Genomic DNA, 21,699 nt, shown 5'->3' with positions numbered 1-21,699 from the left:
TTAATCAATTACAGGATAACCTCAAAGAAAATGAATAAACTTTTACATCAAAATAAAAAAGAGGAAAATCAGAAAGATTTAGTGACATTTACACAATAGAAATGAAAAGAAAACCCACAAACAAAATGAACTCAGTGCAGAAAATAATGTGGAACAAAGAACCCAGCAGCATCACAATAATACACACAGCAAAATGACAGCCATCAACTGATACCTATCAATAATTACACAGAATACAAATGGATTCAATGCACCAGTCAAGAGACAGAGAGTAGCAAAATGTATAAAATGTAAACAAAGCACTGCCAAACAATTCCTGTTAAGGCTGATAAAGCCCACTGGGTAAATTTAATATTGAATGACAAAGGTTTAAATTTTGGATCTATCCAGTCCTGAATTATTATTTTATCATGGCTTCTAAAATAATCTAATAACACGGGTCATTTTTAGAGACTAAACATGTGACGGCGATTATAAGGCTTTCTGATAAACACAGCATATCTGTATAGCTGGCTTAAGGGAAATAACTTGTCATCTTGGACTTTTTCCCTTTGATCTTAGTCCCTTTTTAAGATATTCAAATGAATGACCTTTTCAAGTTCTATGTGTGTGTTATGTGTATAGACATATTCATTAAAAAAGGTCAAAGCTTGTCTAATAACAGCACTTTCTTCCCTTCATTTCTATAATTCTTACATTGCACCCTTTGGTAAACAGGGATGAAGAGCCATAGTTAGTATGAAGGGAAAAAAATGAAGTATCTTTTGTTCTTACTTAATGCCATATTTTGTTGTTGTTGTTATGTGCCGACTCATAGTGACCCTGTACAGGGTTTCCAAGGCTGTAAATCTTTACAAGAGCAGAAAGCTTCATCTTTCTCCTGTGGAACAGTTGGTAGTTTCGAACTGCTGACCCTGAGGTTCGCAGCCCGATTCATAACCACTACGCTACCAGAGCTCCTTTAGAGTTAAGTAAAATTATGTAATTAATGGCAACTCACTAAATGACAGTGACAGTCTGACCAATGTCTATGAAGTACCCTCAGTGTCCGCAAAAAAGGGAGAGTCCAGGGAAGGAGAGGAGAGAAAGGCATTAGCCAAGATGAACACTGGATGTCTTTCAATCAACATGTCTGGTCAGAAATAATGTAACCGAGATCTTTTTTTTTTTCTTTGTTTAAGGTATTTTGTTCTTAAATTAATCATTTCAGAAGAACCAGCCTTGACATTTACATCAAGACCTCCTAGTTTCTCAAATCTATTTTATCTTTAGTACATGTAAAAATTTAAGATTGCATTTCTCTCAATGTCATGTGACTTACCTGTTTGTCAAAAACTACCCATGATGGTGCATCAGATTCTGTTCCTTTAGGATATATACTATATTTAGCCCTCGGCTTTTGCCCCAAGAGCAGCTCTCCACCTATTCCAGGTTTCTCATCGCTCACCAACATCATAACTTTGTTGCAAAAACCCCAATGCTGAGATTTGTGGAACTTCTCCTTTCCCACCTGTGAACACAAAAGATAACACAAAATGGTCAAAGTTACTCTTTATGACTTTTCTTCTTTGTTTTAAAATGTAAACACATATCCCTATCACTTATTTTTCCCACTTTAAAATAAATGTTGTTGTTAAGTACTGTTGAGTCAGTTCCAATCCATAGTGACCCTGTATACGGTTGCTAAGGAGCCATTGGTGGGCTTGAACCATCGAACTTGTGGTTAGTAGTCAAAGTGCTAAACTTTCAGCACCACAAAGATAAATAGCAAATAAATAGAAAGTGGCAAATAAATTATCATCAATCTTTATACATAAAGCTGTGTCATATTTTAAACTGAATTCATCTTAACAAATACAAAACTTTGAAAAGCAGTAAGAATAAACCCAATACATCATGCTATTTGAAACATTTAAAAATAACTATTACTGCAAGTGAACATTTAGAACATTAGCAAGCTGTGTGCCAAGAATACACACAGAAAGGAAGAAAAAAAAAAAAAAATCCTCTACTTCACAGCAAAAAATGTAACAGTTTTTCCACAGAAGTCTAAACATTATTTTCACCAAAACAGAGAATAAAATCATTTCCTCATTAAAATAAATGTAACAATAGGAAATTCCTCATATCTGACGTTCTCCTCATAACTGTAAAACCTTGCCCCCCCCTTCCTTACTCCCGTCCTGCCTTTTCTGGTGATTTGGAAAGTGTGGGAAATGTACAAAAAATAACACAAAGGGCTGTAGAGAACATAAGCCCACATCAACTCTCATGCACTGCAAGATATACACTGTAGAGTTTTTCTTGACCCGTGACTTAGCAATTCCACTTCTAAAAATCTCTTGCACCTGTGTATAGGGAGTTATGTACAAGATTATTTACATGTTACATAAATATTTGTGTTGTTGTTAGTTGTTAAGTGCAGTGGAGTCTGTTTCCATTCAAAGCGACCCTGTGTTTCCGAGGAGCAGCTAGTGGATTTGAAGAGCCAACCTTATGGTTAGCAGTCAAGCCTACAGCGCCACTCTGGAAGTCCAACAATATAGCATACACCTATATATTATATCATAAGGAGCCCTGGAAGCGAAGTGGATTATGAGCTGGGCTGCTAAACGCAAGGTCAGTAGTTCGAATCTAACAGTGTCTCTTCGGGGGAAAGATGAGGTTTTCTGCTCCTGTAAAGATTTACAGCCTCGGGAACCCTATACAGTGTCCTATGAGTTAGAACCGACTCCATGGCACACCACCACCACCATCAATATATTATATCATAGCATTGCATATTAACCAACATCCATAATGCCACATGAAAAAGAAAACATTTCAGATACAATTGAAGCACTGTGTATCCACTCTCTAACTTCACGGCCCCTGCCTCCCCCTTGAGAAGTAGTCATCATTTTGAATTTTCTGCTTATCATTTTCAGGGATGCATGAAACTTTATATGTATGGAATTATCTTTTTTCTTTCTTGCTCAACTTTTTTTGAGGGTTTTGTCCTTATTGATCCACATAATCTTAAACATCCATTTTATAAAGTGAGCATAGTTGATGTGTCTTTTCTGCTATTTGATTGTCTCTGCAAAGGGAGACAGAAACATGAACTCAGAAAGAGGGTACCCACACCAGGCCTTCAATCATATTTCAGCAGTCCAGTGCTTATCCTACAATGCCAGAGCATCCTAATTTGAGATATGAGGTTAGGAGAGATATGAGGTTATTAAGTGTTGTCGAGTCAGATGCAACTAATGGCGACCCTTTACAGGGTTTCATCCAACTCATAGCCACCCTGTGTAGGGTTTCCAAGGAGTGGCTGGTGAAATTGAACCCTGTTGTTGTTGTTGTTAAGTGTCACTGAGTCGATGCTGACTCATAGCAACCCTGTATAGGGTTTCCGAGGAGCAGCTGGTGGGTTTGAACCACTGACCACGTGGTTCGTAGTCCCATGCTGATCCACAGCGCCACACCTCGAGGCTTACAACTCTTTGGATTTTGTTTTGAGCTAGGATGTAAAGAATTGCTTTGACATTGAAGTAGCACTTTCACAGCAGTCACATGGAAACAGTCAAAATGCCCATCAACAGATGAACGGGATACAGGACATGTGCTATATGCACACAATGGCATATTACTCAGCTGTTGAAGAGAAACAAAGTTCCGCTATATGCCACAACATGGATGGACCTTGAAAACATCATGCTGAGCGAAATACGTTACCAAAGGACAAGCACTGTAATAGATCATTTGTATGAAATAAACAAGCATATAACCAAAAACAAACTCACAGTCTAGTCCATTCTGACTCATAGTCCATTCTGACTCCTTATAGGAACGAGGAGTGCTCCAGAGAGTTTCTGAGGCTGTAAGTCTTTAAGGAAGCAAACTACCACATCTTTCTCCTGAGGTTCTAACTGTCGACATTTAGGTTAGCAGTCAAGTGCTTTCACCACTGCATCACCAAGTCTCCTTACACAAATCTGTACGGTTCTTGTTGTTTTAAGTGCCGCTGAGTTGGTTCTAACACAGCAATCTTGTAAAGGGTTTCTGAGGAGTGGCTGGTGGGTTTGAACTGCTGACCTTGCGGTTAGGAGTCCAGCGCTTATCCTACAGTGCCACACGAGGACTCCAAACAAATATATTGTTGTTGTTGTTAAGTGTTGTCAAGTCGTTACCGACTCACAGTGACCCTGTATGGGCTTCCAAGGAGAGGCTGGTGAGTTCGAACCACTGACCTTGTGGTTCAAGCTGACCTTGTGATCTACTGCTTTATCCCACAGGTATGTTATACCAGGACTCCAAACAAATATAGAAATCAAAATTATTAGTGGTTACCAAGGTTGGGAGGATGCCTGGTGTGGCACTGTGGGTTAATGCGCAAGACTACAAAGTCGGTTGAACTGCAGGGTTGGCAGTTCAAGCTCATCAGCTGCTCCTTGGAAATCCTATACAGGGTCGCTATGGGTGGGAACCGACTCAACGACACTTAACAACAACAAGGGTGGGAGGGAGGGGAAAAGGGTGAATTTTCATTTCACTTAGGGGACAGTGAGTTTATGCTAATATTGATGAAATGATTTCGTGAAGAACAGCAAGCATGGTTGCACAAGTTGACGAATGTAATCAATGTCACTGAATTATACATGTAGAAATTGCTGAGTTGGCATTTGTTTTGCTGTGTCTACTTTTACTATTAAAAAAACAGAAGATAAAGAATCACTCTGGCAGTGATACAAAGAACTGGGTAAACTGCAAGTCATCCAGGCAAGAAATGTGATGACAGTCTTAATTGGGGGGCAAGGGGGTGGGGGGACAGGAAGATGGTGCTAGTGATCAGATTCTGTATATGTTTCAAAGGTGAAACAAAAAGGACTTACTGATAGATGAGATGTGGATATGCAGGGTTTGAAAAAAGAGACACATTGTAATGACTCTAAATATTTTGGCCTAAGCAACTGGACAGATGGAGCTGCCGTGTACTGAAGTAGAGAACATTGGGAGAGAAACTGTATGAGGGTTTTGAGAGTAAGAGGCAGGCACAGAAATCCAGAATTCTATTTTAGACATGTTAAGTTTCAGATACCAACCAGACACACTGGTAGAGATGTTGAATAAGGTATATATATATGAATCTGAAGTTTAAGGGAAAGGTTAGGGCCAGATATAAAAATGTGAGATATCCAAATGTATATATCTCACATAGACAAATAGTAGTTAAAATTATAATGTTGGATTGAATTGACAATAGTACAGAAAAGAAATCCAAAACCGAGCCCTAAGAAATCCCAATGTTAGTTCAGGGAAATGGGGTAGAACTAGCAAAGGAGATTGAAAAGAAGTAGCTGGTAACACAGGAAGAAAACATATCACGGAAGCTATGTTATATGTATGCAAAAGCTGGACAGTAAATAAGGAAAATCGTAGAAGAATTGATGCCTTTGAGTTATGGTGTTGGAGGAGAATATTGAAAGTGCCATGGGCTGCCAAAAGAACCAACAGATCTGTGTTGGAAGAAGTGCAGCCAGAGTGCTCCTTGGAGGCCAGGATGGCCAAACTTCAACTCTCATACTTCGGACATATTGTCAGGAGGGAACAGTCGCTGGAGAAGGATATCATGTTTGGTAAGGTGGAGGGTCAGAGAAAAAGAGGAAGACCCCCCCAACGATATGGAGGACTCAAGCATGGCAACAGTAGTGAGGTTGGCCCAGGTTGGCCAGGTCGCTATGGGTCGGTACCGACTCGATGGCACCTAACAACAACATGTCAAGAAAGCTTCTGAAGAAAAGGGATATCAGTGTCTCAAATGAGATAAGGTTTGAGACCTGACCCCTGAATTGGCAACATGATTTCCCAAAGTCATAGGGATCTAAATATGTGGTGAAACTATACAGTTCTTTGATATCTCTGTGTAAGGTACTTAAAATCAAAACTCACATTTTGACTATTTACTTGTATATATTGCCTGGTTTAGTCACCCTTAAGTCCACTGATTAAACAATGGGACCCTGGGAAATCCAGAAAAGAACCAGGGAGTATGGTATAAATGTGACATCATAAAGAATAGAGCAGGAAATCTGGCATCAGCAACCTGACATTCACATCCCAGCTTTGTCACTTCTGGCCCATGTGACTCTAGGCCATTTCTAAAGGCCTCTGGCTTTGCCATCTCTAAAGTGAGAAGAATAATATCTGCCTCATGGGACAGTGGTTAGGACTAAGTGAGAGAATATCTGTGACTGTGCCTGCCTGTTAACATTTATGAACTTCTCAAGGGGAAGCATTTGATATTGACTTTTAGAGAGAGCTGTGTTAGATAGCGCTCCAGTAAAAAAAAAAAAAAAAGGAGCAAGTATTATTCCCTTAGTAACCAGTCTGAGAGCTAAAACTTTCTCTTCCGCAGGTAGACTGCATAGAACATTTTTATAATTAATATATAATGAATATTTTATAGGAGTTAGAACTTAATTTTCTATATCTGATCAAATATTTTTATAGAGTTATATCCACTATTAGTGTGGGAATGGGCTTAGGGATCAGGAATGATGAGGACTAAAAATACACAAAATAAGAGACAGACCTTACACAGATCAATGATGATAATGTGCCAGGAATGAAGGAGTAAAATTAACTCACATCTTTGCACCTGATGTTAAAAAGAAAACAATGGATTTGAATGCAAGGTAGGAGGCAGGCAGACTGGGAAAGCAGCGACGCAGCAAAGTGAAAAAGCGATGCATGAACAGGAAGACAATGGGAATGGGAAGGGATATCCTACTGGACAATGATCCTCAAACCATCTTTGAGAGAAGTACAAATTTGTTTGTTTCCCCAAACCATTTCACACTGATACTTTTATCAAAATACAATCAAATTGAAAATTTCACAATTTCATTTTCAAGAGGAAAAATGAAATAAAAACAAAGCCAAAACATGCAAGCAACTGAACCTTAGATACTCTAGTAAGGTCAAGTTCCTATAGAAGTTTCTAGACTCCCAATATTGCAGATAAACACACACCACCCCTTGTGTATACTGTTGTTGTTGTTAAGTGCCATCAAGTCGATTCCAACTCATAGCGACCCTGTATAGTGACACTTATTTTTTCGAACCACACTTTGAGGTTAATGGTAAATAGAATGTTGTTGTTGTTAAGTACCGTGCTGTCAGTTCTGACTCATAGTGACCCTGCACAGAGTTTCCGAGGCTGTAAATCTTTACGGGAGCAGAAAGCCTCGTCTTTCTCCCGTGGAACCGCTGGTAGTTTCAAACTGCTGACCTTGAGGTTGGCAGCCTGACTCGTAACCACTACGCTACCAGAGCTCCTGGTAAATGCAATACAAAACAAAATTTTATATAACTAGCATTCTTAGCCTGATCAGGTTTTACACTAGTTTGCTTCTGTTCCATGAATATTTTTATGGGCTGTTTTGTTGTGTGTTTTTTAACCTCCTTTCATGTCAGATTTATTTTAGAAATTCATTTTCTCTTTGCTTCTTTTCTGTATTGTTATAGAGAAGAAGTCATTCAGCAGATAGCGTGACCTTTCAAAGAAAATAATAAAATTGCCCCAGGTACAGCAGGATCTTAGAGCTCAAGACTACATGAGCATGAAAGCTATCATTACTTATTAATATAAAGTTAAATCACCAAAAAGTAACCCCAGTGTACAAATAAAAAATCTTTTGTCAAAAATAAAACCCTCAATCAAATATTTTAAAGCTAATTTTCCTCTTTCCAACCTAATTTGTTAGTGTTGTGCTCATGATTTTTAGCCATCAACTCAATGTAACAATAAGATCAATTTTATATATTTAGGAATGCATTTAAATCAGTAGAGTGAGAAACAAAATTTCAATCAGTCAGATCTAGAGGGATGTTAGGCTCCTTCCTCAGAAGACTATGGTTTCTTTTCCCTCTAAGAAACTCAACTCAAAGCCTCAATCAATAATGAGCATTATAAAGACTTCCCCCATTGTTGCAGAGAGATTCAAGCACAAATTCCCTTCTCCCTTGATGGTCTCTATTTGGAGGCCAGAAAACACTACACTTGTTTCTTCAATATTCTTTTTTAAAGTCTGTTTTAGGATTCTAGAAAGGGCTTTTGCTCTCTGGAGTAAAGGAACACATGTAGGTGCCACTGTCCTTGCTCACCTCTTGTTGCTTTGAGAGGTACACATGATGCCCAAAGCTGTGGTGGCCATCTTGGGACCATGGGACAGAAGGTGGGAGGACTACAAAGATACTGGCTGAGACACAGTTCAGCCGCTAAAAAGATTCCAGTGGCCACCTCCCCCCAGATTTCCTGTTCAGTGAGAAAAATAAGCCCCTGGTATTCATGCATCTATTGGTCATGTATTCCATTATTGCAGAAGAAAACATCACAAACTAACACATTCTGTCTCTAAAATCTATCTTTTGTTATTAGTTGCTTTTGAGTAGGTTCCAACTCATGGTGACGCCATGTGTTTTGTTGTGGCTGTTGTTTATTTAAATTTGATATTTTGTTAATTTTTGGTGTCAATATTCAAACATTGACAATGTCTACATGAACAATTCAATAGCATTGGTTACATGCTTCACACTGTACAACTATTCTATCTCTATCAACATTATTTCATCATTTATGCTATAGATTAATTGGTGACAGCTTATATGTATGTAAACAATTTGTTAATAAGAGCATTATGCTCGAGGCAAACAGACTTTAGTAACTGAGTTAACTGTTGCTGAGTTTAATGATGGCTTCCTGGGATCATTTCAGTTCCAAGTTTTTTGTTTTTTTTTTAAAGCTTTTATTGTGAATGAGTGACAGTTGACAGGCAGATCATTAGTTTTATACTTAACAGATCATATCTTGTTTCATTGCAATGACTACAATCCCCTCCATGCACCATCCGTTAACAGTATTTACTATTCCCCCTTCTTTTTTGATGTATATAAAATACACAGAAAATATAGATTCATTTAAATGTCCAAAGAGCCCATTTTGCAAGCCAGCCTCCTGTTGGCAGGCACACAGCCTTTCTCATTCCATGGGTCTAGAGTCCTCAGCTACTCTGTCTCTCTATGCCATAGCTTCTGCTTCTCTCTCTGCTTTTGCTGCTTTTTTGGCTAGGATCCCATGCTCTACTCATGCTCTTCCCTCTTGAGGTCCTAGGGTCCTCAGTTCTTTGAATGTAAGATTAACTACTACCCTTTTTTGTTTCACATCTTCTACATTTACACTTGTAATGATCATAATTAGTCATGATAACTATTACTATTGAATCAAAAGAATCCTATCCCCAACTTCCCCCATCCCCTTTTACCAGACCCATCTAGACAAGAGGAAAACTACTCAGTGGGGATTCTACCTTACCCCCCTCATTCTGAAACTATGCACACTCTTGAAAGCTTGAAAGGCAGCCACTTTGTACCTTTACAGAACCCCATTTTTGGTAGCCAATGTCTAAGTTTTCCATCCCTATAGCGTAGTGGCTATGTATCGGGCTGCGAACCACAAGATCAGCAGTTCGAAACTACCAGCTGCTCCGCGGGAGAAAGATGAGGCGTTCTGCTCTCGTAAAGATTAACAGCCTTGGAAATCCTGTGCAGGGTCACTATGAGTCAGAACTGACTCCACGGCACATAACAACAACAACAACAACATAAAATCTGTGTACTGAGTGGACAGGCTTGATCCTTGATATGAAGAATCCTTCCCTTTCAGTTGGAAGTTTGAGCAACTACATTCATAAACAAAGGTCCAGTTCATAAAATTGTAGCAATTTATGCTTGCTACCTGTATCAAACTTCTTTATCTTCCTCTGGTCAAGTTCTAACCAGAAAGTCATCCAGACTAGGTCAAATGCATACCATCTACAAGTTTGGGTGCTCTTGAACACTTCCTCCCACTTCCAACCAGGTGGCCCCTTCATTCTCACTCTTAGATGCCAGTGGTTAGTCTGTGTCCATGGGCTTGGGAGTTCACAAGTCTCCCTAAACTTCAGACCAGCAAGACCTTCCTCTTCTCACTCTCATCTCGAGGTCAACGGGTATCTATGGAACACAGCCAAACTCAGTCCATGTCTTCATTGTTGCATTTCCACTCACAAGTAGACCAGGGCAGTCACCAGCGAGCTTGCAAATCTATTCATGTGTTCCTTTTGAGTTTCAGTATTGGAAGGGGGTTTACCCTGATGGGCTGACTTTTCTTGCCTTGATTGGCTCCCAGGAAAACAGCTTGCTTGATACAGTAACAGCCAAACCGTCTGTTTCTTATTTCTTTTCTTTCTTTTTTTTTTTTTCCCTGCTCATCTTTCTTTCACGAAATATCTTCTATTTCTCTAGCCGCTCTGGGTTGGACTGTACGTCCTTTCAGGTGGGAATGTCCCACCTCAGAAGCTTCTGGGTGGGACTTAGGATTCCACCTAAGGCCCCATACTCCACAAAGGCTTAACAAGAAGTCTATTTCCCTGGGTAAATTCTAGTACCCCTTTTTGCAAATCCAATTAGTAATAGGCTAAAGATGGGCTTACAAGCTTTCCGTAATCATAGTTCTCAATATTCCTTTCTATCCCAGTTAAATGTTTATTTTACAATCATAGGCAGGGGAAACTAATATCCAGAAGACAGTCAAGTACCTTAACATTATTTCCCTTCCTTTACCCATTCAGACTATGTCTTGATCTCTGTAGCAGAGCCCTGTTGTTCCAAGGTTAAATATATATCACTATTTACTCTATCCTACTTAGTCCATGCATACCTCCTTGTCTTCCCCTATCTTCCTTGTTTTGTGTTGCTTTTCCCCTCCTTGTATATTGCCCTCCCCATCACCTGAGCTATGATGTGTCTACCCCCTAACCTGTGCCTTACTGTCCCCTCCCTCCTACTTCTGGTAACCATCAAAGAATTCTTCTTTTAGTATGGAAAATTTTTTCTTAAGCTTTTACAATAATTGTCTTGTGCAATATTTGTCCTTTTGTGACTAATTTCACTCAGTATAATGTCCTCAAGGTTCATCCATGTTATGAGATGCTTTGCAGCTTCATCATTATTCTTTAAGGTAGCATAGTATTCCGTTCATTGTGTGTACATACCTAAGTTTGTTTATCCATTCTTCCACTGATGGGCACTTAGGCTATCTCCATATTTTTGCTATCGTGAATAGTGCTGCAATGAGCATTGGTGTGCATATGTCTACTTGTGTTTTGATTCATATTTTCTCATATTTCTTATGGATATATACCAAGTAGAGGAGTTTTCCAGAGTGGTTGAACCATTTTACAGCTCTACCAGCAATGTAGGAGTGTCCCAGTCTCTCCACACCCTCGCCAGAATTTGCTGTCCTCCATAGTGTTTCTTGGCTGTAATCTTAACAGAAGTAGATTGCTAAATCTTTTCTTTGTGGTACTGCTAAGTAGTTCTGAACTATCAAACTTTAGGTGAACAAACAGTGAGTGCAAACTGTTTGTGCCGCCTAAGGACCAAAAGCTATCATCTTCAACAGAATAAAATTACTACATAATCTAAAGGGTACATTTATTTATATAAGAGTGATTCAAAAAGTATCTGCGCTGTGGCTGTAGAATTTAATTGAATCAACTCTTAGAAAAGGCAAATACATCATTTTTCAAACAATCTCCTGTTTTTCAATACACTGTGTCCATGTATCAACAAGCTTTCATATTCCCTTATTAAAAAAATGTTTTAGGCTGAGCTGTGAGCCACGGATGCACCATTATCTTCACTTCTTCATCAGTGGTGAATCTTCATTCTTGAAGGGCTGCTTTCAGTGCACCAGAGAGGTGAAAGTCTGACAGAACAAGATCAGGACTAAAGGGAAGATGCTTTAACACCTCAAAATGAAGTTTTTGCAAAGTGTCAACAGTGTGGGCAGGGGTGTGGGGATGTGCATTGTCATGCAAGATCATAAGGCCCTTGTTTAGCAGTCCTCTGCATTTAATACAAAGTTTAGCCTTCAGCTTTTCAGTGGGCATCTCACTGTTGATTGCTGAACCTTTTTCCTGACACTGTTCCAATACTGGCCCTTGAAAATCACAGAAAACTGTAAGCATCACTTTTCTAGCAGATGGTTGACTTTTGAACTTTTTCTTGGTCAGCGACTGAGGATGCTTCCATTCGATACTCTGCTGTTCACGCTCACGTAAGTAGACATGAGTTCACGTCTACTTACCTTCAAGAAGCAGTCCAAATTTTGTTTGAAGGCGGCCAAACGCTTCTGTTTATGCTCTTCCATGAGTTGTTTCTGTACCCATCTCTCACAAAGTTTGTGAAACCCAAGTCTGTCAAGGATTTTTCACAGGCAGAGTCATGGCTGATTTGCAAATGATTTGCCACAGATAATTTTTGGCTCATCTTGTATATTAAGGGGAAAAGTCTCTTCTCAAACTTTAAGCAAAACAAATATTACTATAAATGAATCACCTTCAATGACTTAAGGGATCTATTTGAGATTTAACTATAGAATTTATAAAGAGAGGCAACTTGCTCCACTGGCAAAACTGGTGGTGGTGGTTATATGCCGTGGAGTCGGTTCCGACTCATAGCGACGCTGTATAGGGTTTCTGAGGCTGTAGTTTTTTATAGGAGCAGAAAGCCTCATCTTTTTTCCATGGAACGGCTGGTAGTATAGAATTGCTGATCATGAGAGTAGCAGCCTGACTCATAACCACTACACAACCAGAGGTCCTTACTGACAAAACTAGAATAGAAATGCTGACAGCAGTTGTGAGTATATGCACACTGGTGATGCATCTGGAAATGGAAACCAGGAGATTTGGTTCCGTACCTTCCTTATAGACATGACAGAGAAAAAGTCTACCTGAAGGTAAAACCATGGGAAGGAAGCTTACATGCAGTGTGTGTGTACGTAGGTGGGGGATTGTATGTGTATGTGTCTCAGGAGTACATAGGCTGAAGTAAGCACCTCCTGACACCCAATTTCAGCACTCCAATAATAGCACATTTGCTGCAGCATCTGATGCAAGAAGAGGAGAAAAGGAGTGAGGTTGAAAGAGAATTTGAAGAAATACTGGCGAAAAACATGCCAGATTTGGTAAAAGACACACTTTTACAGATTACTACTTGAGTGGCCCCCCAACTGGATAAAAGCTCCAAAAAAAAAAAAAACCACACCAAGAAACATCATAATGAAACTTCTTGAAACTAAAGACAAAGAAAAAATGTCTTGAAAGCAGTCAGAGGGAAAGGATGCATCATCTACACAGAAACACCAATTCAAATGTCAGAGGATTACTCATCTAAAACCATGGGTGCCAGAAGGAAACAGCACAACATTTGTTAGCGCAGAAAGAAAAGAACTGTCAACTCTGAAGTCTCTATCTGGCAAAGCTATCCTTCAGGATGAAGAGATAAAGACATTCTCAGATGAATAAAAACAAAAAGACTTTGTGCTAGCAGACCTACCCTAAAAGACTGGCTAAAGGAATTTGGCTAGCAGAAAGGAAATGACCAAAGAATCTTATAGCTTTAGGAAGAAAGGAACAACACAATGGCACCTAACAATATAGCCTAGCCCGTTAACAAAGAAACTTAATCATTACACTGGTTGTTACATTATACATTGTTGTGCAACATGCTATCATTGGGGGGAACTGGGTCCAGGATCTCACTACAATTATCTCCATGAAAAGTTCAATTAACAGTTAACTTGGAGTTTGGGGTTCACTTTCCTTGGTCACTGGGAGAGGTTCCATTCAGGTGCCTTTTGTTGTTGCTATTAGGAACCATCAAGCTGCTGTTGCTGTTAGGTGTCATAGTGACTCCGTGAAACAGAGTAGAAGAGTCCCATTGGGTTTTCTAGGCTATAATCTTTATGGGAACAGACTGTCAGGTCCTATGAAATGGTTGGGTGGATTCAAACAGTCCAGCTTTTGGTTAGCAGTACAGTGCTTAGCTGTTGCACCACCAGGTACCTTTTATATAATATTAAATAGAACCATGAACACTGCTGGGTAACAAATATACAAACTCTAACCGAAAAGATATGGAAATAAGTCAAAAAGTATTGCTACTAGGGTCCCAGTTTACATATGTTGTTGTTAAGTGCCGTCAAGTTGATTCCGACCCATAGCGACCCTGTATAGGGTTTCCGAGGAGCAGCTGGTGAGTTTGAACCACTGACCTTGCAGTTCAAAAGGCTTTGCAGTCTGGCGCATTAACCCACAGCGCCACACCAAGACTTTATGTATACACAGTTTTTTTTTTTTCAGATAAGATGTGTTTAAAGATGTCTCTGTGATCAGTGAATGGCTGATTCTCACAGAACACTTGTCTTAGTCTCATTAGGATGCCTTCAGAAAAAAAGTCCAGGCAAAAGAGTTAAATTCAGTTAGATTCAAGGCATAGAGGTCAGCTCAGAAAGTTATGGCTACTGTTTTGTGAGATTCCAAGTGGGTAATCTTGATTGATTTTCTTGAAGGACACAGGACAATCATAGGACTCACGAGGAAGATGTTTTCAGAAGACGTGCATTGGTTAAAAAGAAAACAAAGCCAGGAAAGTTACGCAAGAATTTTTTTTTCCTTCCATACGACAATGTACCTCTGCTCATTCTGCTAGGGTCACAAAGGTTGTCCTATGAGTATTTCATTGGGATTATGTGCTAGACTGCTAACTGCAACATCCGCAGTTCAAATCCACCAGTTGCTCTGTGGAAGAAAGATGAGGCTTTCTGCTCTTATAAAGATTCACAGCCTCAGAAACCTTAGAGCAACTCCATGGCACACCACCACCACTTAACCCCAAAATCATGTTGTTAAGTGCTGTCAAGTCAGTTCTGACTCATAGTGACCCTCTATAAATATTGTAGCAATATTTGTTTACTTATCCTCGTGGTGGTGGTGGTATGCCGTGGAATCGGTTCTGACCCACAGTGACCTCGCGTAGGGTTTCTGAGGCTGTAAGTCTTTACGGAAGCAGAAAGCCTCATCTTTCTCCTGAGGAATGGCTGATAGTTTTGAACTGCTGACCTTGAAGTTCGCAGCCCAACTAATGACCACTACGCTACAAGAGCTCCTTACTTATCCTACTAGTCCTATATATATATATTTTTTAAACAAGCATCTCTGTTTCAATTTGATAGGGCAGAATTTTTTAATTACCAAATTAATGTCAAGAAGAAAAGGTAGTCTAAATTATAGCTGTCAAGTGTCAACGAGCTGGCTCTAAACCAGTGTACGGTTTCTGGGGTTTTAAATGTTTGCAGAGCAGAATGCCTCACTTTTCTGTCGCAAAGCAACTTGCTGTTGTTGTTGTTGCTATGTGCCATGGAGTCGGTTCCGACTCATAGCGACCCTGTACAGGGTTTCCGAGGCTGTAAATCTTTATGGGAGCAGAAAGCCTCCTCTTCCTCCCGCGGAACAGCTGGTAGTTTCAAACTGCTGACCCTGAGGTTAACAGCCTGATAAGTGTGGGCTCAAAATGCCGGCCTTGTGGTTAAGCCATGTGAATTCACCCAAATCCCTTCCCTGAAAAAATCTAGCCGTTGTGACGTCTCCTTTGGGATGGCAAACACAGTTAGAAAAGCAAAGAATTTGTTTAGTCTTCTACTGGCTGAGCTGGGCACTTACTCCCAGGTCAAATGTGGCATACTAGGGTCTGGCTACTGAGTGAGTGAAAATGCCCACCTCCCACTTGCTTTACATTAGAGAATCATCCCTCCCCCCACAACACTTGGTTCTGCTCTTTCTGAAACTGTAAGAACAAAACAAAATCCCTAGGAAATGTCCTAAATCTCTTTACATATCCACTACAAGCAGTCTCCAAGGAACTGCTGGTGAATTTGAACCACAGACCCTGAGGTTGAAACCAACTTTGAGGTCCCTTGCATATCTGACTTAAAGGCAATTCCTACTAGCCCTTCAATGTTATGTAAATTTGCCCTAATTTTAAAACAATGGAACCAGCCCCAACAAACTCTTTATCATAATCACCTTTACTTACTGCATAAGCAGCTTTAAATCACTGAAAAGGCTTCAAGCCTTTTCTCACACTAACCAAACTAAACCGCACTGCCCTCCAGTACACTGAGACTCGTAGACACCTAACAGGGTAGAGAGGAACTGCCTCCCTCCAACTGGTTCCCAAGGCTGTAAATCTTTACAGAAATTGAAGGCCACAGTCTGACTGCCTTATCAGGCTCCCAAGAAGCCACTGGTGGATTCGAACCACCAGCTTTCTGGTTAGCAGTGGTGGTGGTGGTAGTAGTGATGGAGGTGTTAGTAGTGGTAGTTCTGTGCGGATTAGAGAAGTTGGTTTCAACTCATAATGACCCTGTCTGTATAAGGTTTCCCAGACTGTAAACCTTCACAGGAGCAAAAAGCCTCATCATTGTCCTAAAGAGTAACTGGTGGATTTGAACTGCTGACCTTGCAGTTAGCAGTGCAACCAGGACTCCTCAGCAATTCAAATCCACTAGTTGCTTTCTGGTTAGCAGTCAAGTACTTTTAAGCACTGCGCCACTAGGACTCCCTTCTAGTACTGACAAACCAAATTCACTGCTGTCAAGTGGATTCTAACTCAGCAACCCCATGTGACAGAAAAGAACTGCCCCCAGTGGGTTTCCAAGGCTGTTCTGGTATGGCGCTGTGGGCTAATTCGTCAGACTGCAAAGTCGTTTGAACTGCAAGGTCGGCAGTTCAAGCTCACCAGCTGTTCCTTGGAAATCCTATACAGGGTGGCTATGGGTCGGAATTGACTCAACGGCACTTAACAACAACAACAATCTTTACAGAAGCAGACTGCCACCTTTCTTCCATGGAGTGTATGGTTGGCTCGAACCTCTGACCTTTTGGTTGGTAGTTGAGTACTTTAACCATTGCACAACCAGGCGTACTTCTTGCACTAAAACCCAACTAATGCCATCAAGTCGATTCCGATTAGTAGAGACCTTATAGGGAAGAACAGGACTGCTCCTTAGTGTTTCTGAGACTGTAAATCTTTAGGGGAACAGAAAGCCTTGTCTGTCTCTGGAGGAGGAACTTGTGGGTTTGAACTAATGACCTTGCTGTTAGTAGTCAAATGCTAACCTTTATTTGTTGTTGTCAAGTGCCAACCAGTCGATTCGGACCCATAGTGACCCTGTATAGGATTTCCAAGGAGCAGCTGGTGAGCTTGAACTGAAGACCTTGCAGTTCAAACAGCTTTGCAGTCTGGCGCATTATAAAAACTATATGCACCTGTTTTGACACACCTACAAATTCCACTTAAAGACACAGTTAGGCACAATCTTGTTTGTAAGCCACAGACTGCCTGCCTGTCTTAGGCTAGCTAGAATTCTGTTGTTGGGAGACTGGTCTGGATGCAGACGAGCAAGAGAGAAATGTCCCTTAGCCTTGTACAACAGGCCAAAGAAGCTTTGAGTCACACCCTGCACAGTGACATCTTCATGCTGCCCTGGTGGCTTTGTATGAGCCACACATTCTGGAGAGACTTATAACCTATTTAAGCCACAAAAGCAAATGACTTCTTTATTCCTCCTTTATAATCACTGTTGCTAAAATAAGAATTATTTTGTCCCATTACAGCAGTATCAAAACATAAATGAGAAGCTAATTCCAGAGATGATTCTGCTCAGCTGTGTTTATTCCTCTCCAGTTTTTTAATGTCTTGGTGATGGCACTGTAAGGTTAATGCGCTGGACTGCAAGGTCAGTTTGAACCGCAAGATCGGTAGTTCAAGCTCACCAGCTGCTCCTTGGAATCCCTATACAGGGTCACTCTGAGTTGGAACCAACACAATAGCACTTAGAAACAACAACCAGTACAGAGAGGCAAAGGAAAAACACCTATAAAAGGCCTGCCTTGTGTACAGAAGGCACTGAGCTCAACATGGAGAACAGCCCAGAGAGCAATCAATCAGTTTCTCATCTGAGGACTGCCAGAAATCCACATAAAGAGAACACAAAATGCAGCATGGGAAATAAAGCAGTAAATGAGTGACCTGGGCAAAATGAATGGTAAGAGTTACGTAGATAGAGAGATGGTTACTGCCTAAATATCAAGGTAGCCTTTAATGAGGAAGAAAAGATTAGAGGCAAGTTTTCAGGAAAGATTAGCATCTGGATAAGAAGAGAAAGAAACATGAGCATCCTGTCAGGGAAGGGAACCAATTCTCCAAAAATTGAATGGAAGAGTCCAAGGACAGAGAGTGTGCATAATAGTTTAACTGTCACATTAGGGAAAATAAGATTAAGAAAGAATGAGATTGTTTGAGTCTTTTTGTTGTTGTTGTGCGCTGTTGACTCGGTTCTGACTCATAGCAACACTGTATAGGGTTTCTGAGATTGTAAATCTCTACAGAAGCAGAAAGCCTCATTTTCCTACTGAGGAGTGGCTGGTAAATTCCATGTGGAACCCACTACGGCACCAGGGCACCCTTGAGTCTTTTATAATAATGATTTATTCATGTGTTAGTTGTATAATTGTTGCTGTTGTTGTTAAGTGCTGTAGAGTCCGTTCCAACCCATAGCGACCCTGTATAGGGTTTCCGAGGTTGTAAATTTTTATGGGAACAGAAAGTCTCATCTTTCTCCCACAGAACTGCTGGTAGTTTTGAACTGCTGTCCTTGAGATTAGCAGCCCGATGTGTAACCTCTATGCTACCAGAGAAAGGCAAACTAAAATGTTTGTTGTTGTTGTTGTTTTTTAAGTACACTATGGCTGAGGACCGCCTCTAGACTAAGATATTGAGTCTAAGACTGCTGTGACAGATAGTTTGTTGGCTCCTAACAACCATCATTAACCCCCTTTTCCCATTCCCACCTTCAAAATTAGAAGAAAACTTCCTGGAACCCCTTGTAGCAAAGGCTAGTCATGTGACTCAAATTTGGCTAATGAGATAAAAGGGGCAATCTACTGGGAGGCTCCTGAGAAACACTTCTGTTTTCTGATATACGATGAGCCTTTTTCCTTCTCTCTCCTTCCTGCCTGTCCTGAGCACAGTTCTGAGAAGTTGTGATTACTGGAACTGAATGAGGTAGCCATCTTGTACACATGAGGTCACAAATCTACAGATGAAAGCCAACATTCTTGACAGAATGAAGACCGAAAAAGAGCCTTTATGACATTCATGAGCCACTACTGGAACTTAAAACTGTGACCTCTCTAAAGTTCTTGTGATGTGAGATAATTTGGCTTAAGCTGCCTTTAGTCTGTTGTAGTCAAGGCTTCAAAATGGTTCATTTCAGTTCAACCCCCTGCAGAGAATTTGTCTTTCCACCCAGATACACTGAAGCAGAAGGAGCTCTGGTAGCGTGGTGGTTACGAATTGGGCTGCGAACCTTGAGGTCAGCAGTTCGAAACTACCAGCTGTTCTGTGGGAGAATGATGAGGCATTACAGCCTTGGAAACCCTGTACAGGGTCGCTATGGGTTGGAACCGACTCGACGGCACTTAACAACAACAACATACTGAAGCAGAATCTCCATTTTAACAGATCTGTAAGGATCTCCTGGGGAATCGTGTTAAAAATGTAGGTTATGATTCCTGGTATCTGGCGTGGAAAGGCAAATTCTCAGCAGATCAAACTAGACTGAACTGGTTTGAAGCCCTGGATAGAGTCAAAAGTATCCTAATGGCATAGATACACAATTCAAGTGTTTGATCCCTCAATGCGTAACCAAACCAAACCAAACCCACTGCTGGAGTTGATTCAGTTGCATAGCAACCGTATCTATAGGACGCAGAAGAACCTGAAGCAGACCGGTACATCTTTGTCCCAGAGAGAAGCTGGTGGGTTTGAACCATAGACCTTTAGGTTAGCAGCCTAGTGTTTTAATCACTGTGTTACCAGGGCTCACTTTCAACAAGTGATTCTAATTTCCGAATCCCAAATTAACATTTAGGAATAGTCATAGACTATTACATCATTGCCAAAGTATGAATGGCAGCTTCAAGAAATGGCCCAGTCTGAAATAATGTGATTTCAAGGATATTTTAAGTTACTGAGAACAACGCAACAGAACAGTTTAAATGAAAACCATCCCATGATCTGGCATGTTGTTGTTGTTATGTGCCGTGGAATCGATTCCGACTCATAGTGACCCTGGACAGGGTTTCCAAGGCTGTAAATCTTTATGGGAGCAGAAAGCCTCATCTTTCTCCCGCGGAACAGCTGGTAGTTTCAAACTGCTGACCATGAGGTTCGCAGCCCGATTGTGTGGACACTTAGTGTTCTGTCTGTCCAACAACTCCCCACCACTCACCCTTTTCTTCAACTATTTAGTTAACAACTTTATTGAGGGATAATTTATATCATAAAGTTCATCCACTTGAAATGTAATATACTCAATCTAATAGTTTTGAGTATATTTACAGAGTTGTGCAACTGTCGCCATAATTTAATTTTTAAAATATTCCCTTTGGCTCAAAAAGAAACCCCATACCCATTAACACACTCCATTTCCTCCCCGCACCCCACTCCCAGGTGTAGGCAATCACTAATCTCCTGTTTCTTTACATTGGCCTATTCTACACAGAAACAGAATCAGAAACAGTAACAGTAACAGGCGTCAAGGTGCTCTGGTAGCGTAGTGGTTATGAGTTGGGCTGCTAACCTCAAAGTCAGTAGTTCAAAACTACCAGCTGTTCTGGGGGCAGGGGGAAGATGAGGCTTCTGCTCCTGTAAAGATTTACAACCTCAAAAACCTCAAAAACCTTATACAGGGTCATTATGAGTCAGAACGGACTCTACAGCACCTAATCAACCAACACAGAAACAATAGAGGAATAAAACTGCCCCCCAAATTAACACAGCCACAGAAAACAATCATTCCACACTCAAAAGAAACAGTAATTATTGGATTACTACATCTAAAAGTCACTGATCATGCTAATATACATATGTTATAAATACAATTTCTATGCAAGAGTTTCCTGACACCTCCCACTGGGGAAGATAGTCTCTTTAACAAATGGTGCTGGCAAAACTAAGTATCCATTTGTAGAAAAATAAACAGGACCCATCTCTCATCCCATATACAAAAACTAACTCAAAACAAATAAATGTAAAACCTAGAACTAAAAATATCATCAAAGGAGAAACAGGGGCAAATTTAGGGGCCCTGATTCATGGCCTAAATACACTAACTATCGAACATAACTGAAATGTACAAACAACTGTTGACAAACTAGAAGACTGGGACTGCATAAAAGTTTAACACTTACATGCACATCAAAAGATTTCATCAAAACAGTAAAAAGAGAAACCACACACTAGGAAAAAAATGTTGACAGTGACACATTAGATAAGTGGCTGATTTGTAAAATGTATGGAAAAGCTCAACATCTCAACAAAGCGACGCATGATCCAATTTTTAAATGGGTAGAAGAGATGAACAAGTGGCTAGCAAGCTGAAGAAATGCTGGAGATCACTGGCCATTGTTGTTGTTGTTAAGTGTGGTTGAGTTGGTTCAGATGCATAGCGATCCTGTATAGGGTGGTGGGTTTGAATCGACAACTTTGTGGTTCGCAATCCACTGCTTATCCTACAGCACCACACCAGGAAGCATACAAATCAAAACATCAATGAGACATAATCTAACACCAGCATTAATAGTAAAGTTTGAAAAAAACAGAAAACAAACATCTGCTCTCAATATATCCATGAACACAGTAAAGCATACAGGGAACAAAGTTATGAACACTTCTTAGCCATAACCAAGTACCTTGAGAGAATTC

The 21,699-nt window shown here is 40.4% G+C and overlaps 1 protein-coding gene across 1 annotated transcript in view; it reads right to left on the bottom strand.

Annotated features, from left to right (window-relative positions):
- The window catches only part of EFHC2 (EF-hand domain (C-terminal) containing 2), a 259,272-nt gene that overhangs the window by 227,325 nt on the left and 10,248 nt on the right, over positions 1-21,699 (bottom strand). Inside the window, exon 2 of the mRNA XM_006864292.1 lies at positions 1,322-1,510. Coding sequence (XP_006864354.1) covers positions 1,322-1,510 — 189 coding nt within the window. The remainder of the gene's footprint in view (positions 1-1,321; positions 1,511-21,699) is intronic.

Source organism: Chrysochloris asiatica, unplaced genomic scaffold, assembly GCF_000296735.1.
Source record: "Chrysochloris asiatica unplaced genomic scaffold, ChrAsi1.0 scaffold00062, whole genome shotgun sequence".
NCBI classification, from domain to species: Eukaryota; Metazoa; Chordata; class Mammalia; order Afrosoricida; family Chrysochloridae; genus Chrysochloris; species Chrysochloris asiatica.
The sequence above is the reverse complement of the archived record's forward strand: the minus strand, read 5'-3'. Positions and strand labels throughout refer to the sequence as shown.